The 12500-nt window shown below is 40.1% G+C and overlaps 1 protein-coding gene across 2 annotated transcripts in view; it reads left to right on the top strand.

Annotated features, from left to right (window-relative positions):
* cntln (centlein, centrosomal protein) overlaps positions 1 to 12500 on the top strand; it is a 165497-nt gene that overhangs the window by 45898 nt on the left and 107099 nt on the right. For both annotated transcript variants that reach the window (XM_049481477.1, XM_049481476.1), the window contains exon 10: positions 8368 to 8505. In XM_049481477.1, the coding sequence (XP_049337434.1) occupies positions 8368 to 8505 (138 nt within the window). The remainder of the gene's footprint in view (positions 1 to 8367; positions 8506 to 12500) is intronic.

The raw sequence follows: 12500 nt of genomic DNA, 5'->3' as shown, positions 1-12500 counted from the left end.
ACTGTAGATCGATGATTTTTATGTAAGTAGTTAAAAATTCTATAATGTTTAGCAGTATACTGTGTGCCAGTATAAATAAAAGAATAGTTGTGACAGAGTAGAAAATACAACAAAAAGACTCTTTTCTTCGACTTGATTATTTGACTGCACACATTAAGAACCCAAGATATTTCATGTTTTATCTGCTCAACTTCATTTCTTTTATTAATCTGCACCCATTCCTGCATTTCAGCCTCAAAAACATTCAGAAAAAACTTGGTACAGGGCAGTTTAAGGATAGTAATGATGTAAAACACTAAATAAATGAATAGTGATGATGTAATTTCAACACCAGTGTCTTCGAAGAGTGAAGTTTTGAGAGCAGAGTCTGCTGGTTGAGACTTTCAGACAGCACACAGCAGGATTAGCCAGTAGACTTCGTCTGAGGGAGGGATCTGTAACTACTGTTCGTGGCAAGTCAACAGATGATTAATGTAATGTCAACAACATCATGTCCAGAAACTCCTCCCACTTCTCTACAATACAATACAGAGTTACTGTATTCACTAATACCACTTTACTACAACTTTACTACTGTACACAACACAAGCCTTATGATCACCATGACCAGAAGAAGCTCCGCCCACTTTTCTTTACTTAGTTGCGTAGTTGTTGCTTCAGAGCTACTCACTGTATACCTGTAACTCTACCTCTTCACTACTTTACTTTAACTGATGCTCTCAAACACTTTATTAAGAGACAAGAAATTCAAGTAATTAACTCTTGATGAGTTCAGCACAGCTGTTAACTGAAAGCCTGAATTCCAGGTGATTCTACCTCATAAAGCTGACTGAGAAAATCCAGCAGAGATGTGTGCAGATCTGTCTAAAGTATGTAACTTATAAAACTGAATTTACTGAATAATTCTGCATGTGTTTTTGTAGAACTTTAATATAATCTTTAATATTAAATTTACAATGTAAAAAATCATAAAAATAAAGAAACACACTGAGAGGATCCTCTTTTTGCTTCATTATACAAAATAAACTCTGGCAAACCCTCTAAATTAAAGACGATAAATATGTACAGTATGATTCATTTAAAAAAACGTCTTTTCTTTTCTTTTCTTTTCTTTCTGTATCTGATGTTTAGTCCGAGTTCAGGACCGCGCCGCTCGGCCGTGTTTTGGCCGCGGTTGTGAAAGTGATCATGTGATCGTGCGGCCGCTGTGTTTTTTTTTTTGTTTTTTTTTTGTCTGCAGCAGCTCGAGTGTTCTCATTAGATCAGAACTGTGTGTACTGAGCCTCGTTAATAAACCCTGACCATGTGCTCCGAGCCCATAGGTCACACACACACACACACACACACTCCCTGTCCCTCAGCAGGAGTCCGCACAGTACCAGCTCCAGACCCGGGTCAGTCGGGTTGCAAAAGTTTCTGGTTTTAATTTCTGCACTTTTAGTTTGTCTTTGCAGTTAAAGCAGCACTGTGATGTTCATCGCTATCTTACACCCCATCAACAGTCTATTCTCACTCTTATTTTCCTCCTGCCTGGTTTTAACAGCAGCAGAGCTTCTGAATATATCTACACTGATGGGCGTGGTGTTCTGGAAATGAGGTGTGTTCAGGTACATTTCTGGAGTTTTATCTTGTTTATCTTGGTAACAGAAAACACAGGAGCTCCACTGACTGAATACAACCTAGACAGACGCCAACAGTCATATGTTCATCGCTATCTCGGTAACACAGGCGCCGTGCCGAGCCGAGCGTACACCCCCACTTATTACACACACATGAACACACAGCAGCACAAACCCAACTTTTACATCAACAATAAACAGAATAGTAAATAAAATAACATTGCTGTTCCCGTAAATGAGCTGCTGGAGCTCCTTCACAGCGTCAACCAGCAGCTCAGTTTCCTCTGCTGAGAAGAGTTTGTTGGACACGTCCAGGTAGCTGCACCGTTAAAATGGCGTTCACACTACAGTAATAAAGTGATGAAATTAGTCTTTGATTAGATTACGATGATTTTGTAGATCTGTATTTGTTTACCGGCTTAATTCACAGAAAAGTCAGAAATCGATTCAGATCCACAGAGTTAATCGCTCCACCCAAACGAACAAGTTTTTACTGTTATTTTCTTTCTTCTCCTCCGTCTGAATCTATACGAGTGAGTGAAGACCCTCTCCGGCTCGGTTCAGGCCGGATGAGCTTTTAACGCCAGTCCAGTTTATTTAGTGGTCTAAACGCTGCATGTAGGGAGCAATTGCACTCTCTCTCTTTTTCCCCTCTCTCTCTCTCTCTCTCTCTCTCTCATTCGCATGCATCCCTCGCTCCTGAGCCAGCAGACGGGTCATGAGCCTCAGGGAGCTCAATCACGAGCCTCCTCCATATGTTCTTCCCCATCTACACCGGGACCTCCCGCACCAGCCCGTCCCACAAGAACCTAATCGCATTCTGTAATTACAGCACTGCTCTCGCGCTCTCTCTCCCCCTCTGTATCTCTCTGTATTTCTCTCTCTCTCACACACACTCTCTCTCTCTTTTTCTCTCTCTCACACACACACACACACACACTGTCGCTCTCGTACGCTCTCGCGCTTTCTCTCCCTCTACAACACTTACACTCTCTCTTTCATACACACTCTCATGCTCTCTTCCTAGTGCTCTCTTATTGTTACTCTTTCTCTTTCACACTCTCTCTCTCTCTGTCTCTCGCACAATCTCTCTTGCTCTCTTACACTTTCTACAACACTTACACTCTCTCTCTCTTTAGAGCTCTCTCATTGTTACTCTTTCTCTCACACTCTCTTTCTCTCTCTTTTTATCTCTCTAACTCTAATCTTTCTTCCTCTCCTCTTGACTTTTCTCACTCTCTCTTTCTCTTACACACTTCTGCTTGCTCTCACGCTCTCTATCTCTCGCACGCTCACTCTCTCTTACATTCTTTCACTCATCCTCTTTCTCCCATATACTGTCTTGTGTCTTGCTCACCCTCTCTTTTCCTTTTACACACTTCTGTTCACACACTTGTCCTTTTTTCTCTTACACACTTGCTTTTCGCTCTTTTTTATACACTTTCTCACTCTCTCTTTCTACCTCTTTACACACACTGACTTTCTCTCTCTTTACAGCACTTACATTTTCTTTAATGCTCTCTTATTGTTACTCTTTCTCTCTATCATCCTCTCTTTCTCTACTTCTTTACACATATTCGCTCGTCCTCCCCTTACAATATCTCTCTCGCACTCTCGCTTTCGCGCTCTTTTGGCTGTAAATGAAAGGAAAGCCTCATCAGATAATTTGTAAATTGCTTTGTTTTCGGCTGCTGCCAAACCGACTCCGCCGTTGCGTGTGTTTTCTCTCTCTCTCTCTCTCTCTCTCTCTCTCTCTCTCTCTCTCTCTCTCTCTGTTTCTGTATCTTTTTTCTGGACTGTTGAAATTATAAATAATTGTAACAGATGCAGCAATATGGCCGGCCTCCAGCAAACGAGGCCCCAGATAATTTGGCCGACCCCTCTGACAGGCCAATTTAATAAAATGTGAACAAAATCTTCCCCGCTAATAATTTATCATCCTCTCTCCCTATTGGTTAAACTTAATTACCCTGGCAGTTAACAAGGTCACACCCAGATGCCAGACGCGGCTGTAGTTTTGATAATGCAATCAGGAAGTGAAGGTGATGACAGTGGTGTTGTATTTTTCATTACCTCACTCTCAGAGAGGAAAGCAGGTGCTGAGCCGGCCTGTCAGTCCTCGCTAATTACCGCTCATCATATCGCTCAGACACCACGCCGCCACCGCACACCACCGCACACCAACGCCACTGCACACCACGACCACCACCACACACCACCACTGCATTTATATCACAATATATTCCTTAATATCGGTCGATACGATATAATTTTGATATCAATATAAATACTTTGAAGGCACAAGATTGTGTGTAGTGAATCTGCTTGAGGTGGTGGAACAGATTAGATGCATTATCGTTGCTGGTTGGCTCCACTCTCCGGAACAATTTGGAGCAAGCTGAAGTCTGAAGTTTATCAGACCTTTGAAAGCCGAACCACTGAATAAGACCTGCCTCCCTCAATTATTTCTTCTGTTTAAATCATTTGCGGAAGTGTCAGGTGCGCTCATTCTGCATCCAAAATCTCCCGCGATGAAGCCGAGTGGGGCTGAGCCTAACCTAGCCTAGCCTAGCCTAGCCTAGCCTATCTGGCTACGTGCCTGTATGATCATGTCATCACGCACTGACGTAGCCCGGCTACGGAGGCTGATTGTGTTCAGCGCTGCAGTGAACTGACGCCACTAAAAACGCGATTCTGTAAATAATACATATCAATATGCCACAAAAATGATATCATCATTATTGAAACATTCATTATTGCGATAAATACCGATATTGAAATATTGTTCAGGCCTAGGGCCTATAAATACACACACAGTGAGAGCTGGGAAACACATGGAGTAGGAAACGAGGGGGTGGAGTTACAAATAAGACGGGTGGAAACACTAATTACTAGAGCGGTGACAATGGAGGAGTGAATTTCTTGTCTCTTAATAAAGTGTTTGAGAGCATCAGTTAAAGTAAAGTAGTGAAGAGGTAGAGTTACAGGTATACAGTGAATAATAGTGAATATTTGAGTAATGTTGGAATCCAGGTTATGAGAAGCAACAACTACTCAACTAAATAAAGAAAAAAAATGACTAAGAAAAATAAGGTCAGTCTATCTAAAAAGAAGAATTTCAAGAACTTTTAAAGTAACCTGGAGTTCAGTCGCTGCAAAGACCATCAAAAATGTTAATAATGATGAAACTGGCACTCATCAGGACCATCCCAGGAAAAGCGAGAGTTTCCTTTGTTGTACAGGATCAGTTTATCAGAGTTTCCAGCCTCAGAAACCACAAGTTAACAGATAAGATTCCCAGATAAGAGCATCTAAAAATACTTCACAGAGTTTAACACTTTTCAGTTACTACATGATTCACTATGTGTTCCTTCATAATCTGGATGAATTTATTAGATTTATTTTGCAACCTTCTGCCCTGTTGATTAATACTAAACACTCAAAAACGTAAAAGTTAAAAGAACACACACACACACTCACACACACTCACACACACACACACACACACACAGACACACACTCTGAGAGATCTGGGGACAGCTGTGTGAGAGGAGAGCAGTGCGACGGCTATTCATCACCAGTGAGCAGCCCGTCAATTAGGACCATCCGCATCACAGGGACTCGAACACCACCGAGACAAGGGCACACCCCTCACCCAGACCCGGGAAAGAAGGAAGTGATGGATGGATGGATGTCTGCGTACCTGAGGAGACGGGCTCTGCAGGACACTGCCGCAGGACACTGCCGCAGGACACTGCCGCAGGACACTGCCGCAGGACACCGCACAACACCTGCCTGCACTTTACTCTCAGGGGTTTTCTCAGACTCCTCCAGAACCCAAAGGTCACGTGACCAGCAGGTAGTGAGGGTGGTCATTGGTCAGTTCCTAATTCAGCTTCATACTCCAAGAGCTCCTCCCACATGAGAAGATGCTTTCTCAAAATTCCTCTTTTCTAAATGACTGATCTTCATTTCTATAAGTATTTTATTCTTTATGTAGTTATTAAAACCCAAAAACCAAAACTAAACCCTAAATAACCAACGAAAAACAGAAATAAACACAAAAGAAAGGAAACAGTCGCTCTCACACACACACACTCACTCCACACGCAAAAAGAGAGAGAGAGAGAACCTGACAGAGAACCTGATAGAGAGAACGAGAGAGAAAGAGAGAACCTGACTGAGAACCTGATAGAGAGAACGAGAGAGAACGAGAGAGAACGAGAGAGAACGAGAGAGAACGAGAGAGAACGAGAGAGAAAGAGAGAGAGAGAGAACCTGACCAAAAACCTGATAGAGAGAATGAGAGGGAAAGAGAGAGAGATACAAAAAGAGAGAGAACGAGAGAGAAAGAGAGAGAACCTGACCGAGAATCTGATAGAGAGAATGAGAGAGGATGAGAGAGAGACAGAGAGAGATACAAAAAGAGAGAGAGAACGAGAGAGAAAGAGAGAGAACCTGATAGAGAGAATGAGAGAGAAAAAAAGAACCTGACCAAGAACCTGATAGAGAGAACGAGAAAGAGAGAAAGAGAGAGAGAGAGAGAGAGAGAGAGAATAAAAGCAAAAAAGAGAAAAAAAACTAGAACATACAATGAGAGAGAGCGTGAGAGAGAGAAAGGGAAAAAGATAGTGAGAACCTCAGAGAAAGAGAGAGAGATACAGAAATGAAAAAAAAAAAGATCAAAAATGAGATGAAACAAATAAAACTTATGGAAAACTAGATTTACAGAGAGACAGAAAGACAAAGACAGAGAGAGAGAACCTGACAGATAGAGAGAGAAAGAAAGAAAGAAAGAAAGAAATGGAGAAAAACAGAGAGACAGAAGGAAAAAGAAATATGTATAGAGAAAGAATGAACTGGGTCCAGGGAGACAGATGAGAGGAACGCAAGAATGTTTAGGAGAACTGGTTCTGATGAGTGCCAGTTCCATCATTATAACGTTTTTGATGGTCTTTGCCGTTCAAAGTTTTAAAGTTGACTGAGTAGTTGTTGTTTCTTATAATCTGGAAATCTAGAACATTACTCAAATATTCACTATTCACTGTATACCTGTAACTCTACCTCTTCACTACTTTACTTTAACTGATGCTCTCAAACACTTTATTAAGAGACAAGAAATTGAAGTAATTAACTCTTGATGAGTTCAGCACAGCTGTTAACTGAAAGCCTGAAGTCCAGGAGACTCTACCTCATAAAACTGACTGAGAAAAATAAATAATTCCATGTTTTTATCCATATATTTGATGAGCTTCATTATTTTCAGATGTTAAAACATTTAATGTAAATGTAACATTTTAAAATAATGAAAAACAATAAAAAGTAGTTATTCCTTCTGATCTCCTTGGTTTTCTCTTGGATCTTCAGTTTTGAGGGAGTTTATACTTTAGATTCTTAGTTTTTCTCAGTAGATCTTGACGCTCCTGCAGAACGAGTTTCTGCTTCTCAGTCTACATTAATGGAGATCATTAGGATCTGGACCTGAGTTCTGTTATAAAATGTGAATATAGATTGACCTGAGTTGGAATTAGAAAGCGTCGGCCAAAACATTAGACAAGCGCTAACATGATTAACCGCTAACATTAACGGGCGAGATGCAGCCAGTGGTTAAACACTCACCAGTACTGACCGCTCCACATGTAACTATGATTTATATAAAGCAGCTCCACCGCAATAATCAGAAAACAACTGAATAAACTTCTTCAGTTTAATCTCGTTTCAACAGAGGGCTTCTGCTTAACACTAATTTATAAAGAGGACATTATTATGTAAATCTCACTTTTTGTGTTTTTGATTTTGACTAGAGCAGCATGATTTGGTCAAAACCAGAATATTTTTAATACATTAAACCCTAAACCTGTATAAGCAGTTAACAAATCTATCAAATAGGGTGGGCAATATTATATCGTATACAATATATCGTGACACAGAAATATCGTGATATTAAAAATCCATATCGTGATAATAGGGCTGTTCTGTCTTAAAAGTAGTCTATTATTTACTGTGAAGCTTTAGGTGTATTTATTGTATAATATAAGTTTTAGTTTGCAGTTTATATGCATGCACTAAATATTCTGCAATATTTTTTGCTGCATTATATTATTTTATGCTGTATTATTTATTTTGCCACGTTGTGATTATACTGTTATACTATTAAACTATATTCCTGAAATTAATGGATTATTTTAGTTTTCCTATATCGCCAAGTATATCGTTATCACAAAAATACCCTGAAATATTGTGATATTATTTTAGAGCCATATCGCACACTATACTACTATCAAATATAATTATAAACTTCTTTCCACATAAAATATTCCCAGAGTTCTCAGATTAAATGCAGTTATCAGAAAATGAGAAATGTCTAAAATAAAAAAAAAAATAAGATGCAGAGCTTTCAGACCTCAAATAATGCAAAGAAAACAAGTTCATATTCATAAAGAGATTTTAAGAGTTCAGAAATAATCAATATTTGGTGGAATAACCCTGTTTTTTATTCACAGTTTTTTTTCATGCATCTTGGCATCATGTTCTCCTCCACCAGTCTTACACACTGCTTTTGCTTTTGGATAACTTTATGCTGCTTTACTCCTGGTGCAAAAAAATTGTGATCATCCATCTTCCTCTTGATTATATTCCAGAGGTTTTTAATTTGGTAAAATCAAAGAAAATCATAACTTTTAAGTGTTTTTTTAAATATTTTTTAGAGCTGTATGTAGTAATATATGTGTGTGTGTGTTATATACAGGCTGTACTACAGCAGCAGTATCCAGAACCTCAGTCCTCCACTCCGATCCCTCAGTCCCAGTATGAAGAGGCTGCAGTGGGACCAGAACTTCCAGCTCATCCCCCGACCTGCAGAACTCAGAGCTCCTCACCTGAACAGGTACACCCGCTAATCACTCATAACATTACTGCTCAATTAAATATGCCTGTATTACAAGAAAACAAAAACGGAATAAGACTTAATCAGTCTTACAGTAGCACAAGATGATCTCAAAATAAAGATAGAGGCCAAAGAAAAAACAGGACATGTAAAGAACCAATCCCAGTCAGAGGGAGTGGTCTTAAACCAAAAGAGACAATTGTGCGGACCAATCATAGCAACACATCTCTCACCAAGAGGTACACTACCCATAGTGCAGTGGGGAATCACCGATACACCTTCTTGTATCAAGACCCAGGGCTCTATTTTCTATAGTGATCTATAGGTGAGCTGTTAACCGTGTACTGTGCAGCTTGATTTAGGGCATGGTGTCAGTGTGTCTTCGCTATCGTAACAACGGGAAAAGTACACCTTGTGCAGCTCAAAACTCAAGCGCAAAAATCATCTACTAATTATTTTAATTAATCATGGGTGTGGTTAATTTTGGGCGTAATGTGAAATAAACCAATCAGAGTGTCTCTTGCTCATTATTCTCTTTAAGCGTCAGGTGAGCTCTGACTTTGGTGGATTGTTATTTTAACAGTGCAGCTACCTGGACGTGTCCAAAAACGCTTCTCAGCAGAGGAAACTGAGCTGGCTAAAACAGCCAGTTGACGTCTGTCTAGGTTGTATTCAGTCAGTGAAGCTCCTGTGTTTACCTACTGGACTCTCTCTCTCTCAGAATCCGGCTGCTGATGGAGAAACAGCATGACCTACTCTAGTCTCTCTCTCTCTCTCTCTCTCTCTCTCTCTCTCAGACTCCGGCTGCTGATGCAAAAGCAGCATGACCTACTGTACTCTCTCTTTCTTTCTCTCTCTCTCTCTCTCTCTCTCTATCTCTCTCTCTCTCAGACTCCGGCTGCTGATGGAGAAACAGCATGACCTTCTGTCTCTCTCTCAGACTCCGGCTGCTGATGGAGAAACAGCATGACCTACTGTACTCTCTCTCTCTCTCTGTCTCTCTCTCTCTCTCTCAGACTCCGGCTGCTGATGGAGAAACAGCATGACCTACTGTACTCTCTCTCTCTCTCTCTCTGTCTCTCTCTCAGACTCCGGCTGCTGATGCAGAAACAGCATGACCTACTGTACTCTCTCTTTCTCTCTCTCTCTCTCTCTCTCAGACTCCGGCTGCTGATGGAGAAACAGCATGACCTACTGTACTTTCTCTCTCTCTCTCTCAGACTCCGGCTGCTGATGCAGAAACAGCATGACCTACTGTACTTTCTCTCTCTCTCTCTCAGACTCCGGCTGCTGATGCAGAAACAGCATGACCTACTGTACTCTCTCTCTCTCTCTCTCTCTCTCTCTCTCTCTCTCAGACTCCGGCTGCTGATGGAGAAACAGCATGACCTACTGTACTCTCTCTCTCTCTCTCTCTCTCTCTCTCAGACTCCGGCTGCTGATGGAGAAACAGCATGACCTACTGTACTCTCTCTTTCTGTCAGGCTCATAATTATTTTATTTAGAATTGAAATAAGTAGTTGTATTTTTTTAGGGTATTTTATGAATATTTATGTTACAGATCGAGTGTTTTGGGGTGTTTTTAGTTAGTTTAAAGTCTGAGACAGTGTGTTTTTTAAGTCAGGTTGTGTGGAATGAGGGGTTTTGTTAGATTTTTGATCCAGACGGTGGCTTTAGGCTTCAGCCGGACCTCCTGCAGCTGCAGCTCCAGACTAACACACCTGACTCCTCTTAGCACATGCTCCTCTGGGCCCGAGTCCGAGTGTGAGTGTGACTCCTCAGGACACCTCACATCACATTCTCTTCCTCCTCCTGATGAAGACGTATCATGTGATGGCGTTCGGCGTGTCTCGTCCCCCCGCTGTGGTCAGGTGACCCTGCGCCGGGTCTCATGCATGCCTTGGACTCAGACACCTGGAAATCCCTCCGTTTAGAGACACATCACCTCTAACCAAAACCCATAATACGCTTAATAACACCCTGATCCACACCACTAACAACGGCAGCTAGCCCCGCCCACCTCCAGCTACGACTGCCAGATATACTCAAACACACCGCTTTAATAAATCCCTCTTAATAGTACAATAATACAACATTTATTCAATCAGATCACTGTAACGTACTGTAAAGATCAGTTAATATATTAATCTGCTCTTTTTCACAGAAAAGTTGAAAAAAATTAAATATAACTTGGTTAAAAAATGGGTATTAAATTTCAGTCTAACTCAAATAAAAAGTGCAGAAATAGTGCAGAAATTGCATTACAATGAAGGTACAGGTGCTGTATCACCATCTTACTCTTTTACAAAAGCATCAAGTGTACTATAGTGAAAATGTAGCTACTCACATCACATTCTAACTCAATAAAAAAAAAAGCAGAAACTCTAATATAGTGAAAGTATGGCTGCTGTATCTCATTCTAACTCAAATTGCATAACCAAAACCTGCACAGTCCTGTACTGTGTTTACGAATTACATTAAATTAAAAGAGCAAAAACATTTATTATAATGAAAGTATGAGTACTCCTTCTAAAATCTATACTGTGCAGCATAGGTTTAGTATTAGTATCTGTTTTAAATATACTATAGTATAGTATAAATCTAGTACTCTTTCACAATCTAACTCCAATAAAAGAGTAACAGAAATGGTACAATAGTGAAAATGAGCATGGACATTAATGAGCATTAACTTTATCACAATCTAACTCAAAAGTGCTAAACCTAACTCATTTAAGATCTGACTCAATTAAAAGAGCAGAACATGTACTATAGTGGATGTATGAGTACTGTACTATAATCTAACTCAAAAGAGTACTCTCCTAACACCTCTAACAAACTAACTAACTAACTCATTTCTTTCTTTCCCTCCTTTCGTCCTTTAGGCCCTTTCTAAAAATGTATATATATATATATTAACTTTAGTGCTGAGCTAGCTAACATACTAACTTTAGCTATCTTAAACAAGTAAGCTAACATTACCAGGAATAGAACTAAGGTTAGCAAAAAGCTAGCTAACATTAGTGGCGAGTTAGCTAACATATTACCTTTAATGGCGAGCTATCTAACATACTAACTTTAGCTAGTTAAAGCGAGCTAGCTAACGTTACCAGCAAAATTACTATGGTGAGCAGAGAGCTAGCTAACATTAGTGGCGAGTTAGCTAACATACTAACTTTAACTATCTTAAACAAGCAAGCTTATGTTACCAGGGATAGAACTAAAGTTAGCAGAGAGCTAGCTAACATTAGTGGCGAGCTATCTAAGCTACTAACTTTAGCTAGCTAAAGCGAGCAAGCTAATGTTACCAGGAAGATAACTGAAGTTAGCAGAGAGCAAGCTAACATTAGCGGCGAGTTAGCTAACATACTAACTTTAGCAGCAAGCTAGCTAACCTAACTTTAGATAGCTAAAGCAAGCTAGCTAACATTTACAGGGAGAAAACTAAGGTTAGCGGAGAGCTAGCTAACATACTAACTTTAGTGCTGAGCTAGCTAACATACTAACTTTAGCTATCTTAAACAAACTAGCTAAGATTATCAGGGATAAAACTAAGATTAGTGAAAAGCTAGCCAACATTAACAGCGAGTTAGCTAATGTCAGCAGCAAGCTAACTAATATTAGCAGCAAGCTAACTAACATATTAATTTTATCTAGCCAAAGCGAGCAAGCTAACATAACCTGGGATAGAACTAAGGTTAGCAGAGAGCTAGCTAACATTAGTGGTGAGTTAGATAACATACTAATGTTATCAGCAAGCTAACTAACATTAGCAGCAAGCTAGCTAACATACTAACTTTAGCTAGCCAAAGCAAGCAAGCAAGCTAACATTACCAGGGATAAAACTAAGGTTAGCAGAGAGCTAGCTAACATTAGGGGCGAGTTAGCTAATTTACTAACGTCAGCAGCAAGTTAGCTGACATACTAACTTAAGCTAGCTTACACGAGCTAGCTAACAATACCAGGGATAGAACTAACATAAGCGGCAAGTTAACATT

Source organism: Astyanax mexicanus, chromosome 7, assembly GCF_023375975.1.
Source record: "Astyanax mexicanus isolate ESR-SI-001 chromosome 7, AstMex3_surface, whole genome shotgun sequence".
In the NCBI taxonomy this organism is placed as follows: Eukaryota; Metazoa; Chordata; class Actinopteri; order Characiformes; family Acestrorhamphidae; genus Astyanax; species Astyanax mexicanus.
This window is presented reverse-complemented; position numbering and strand designations above follow the sequence as displayed.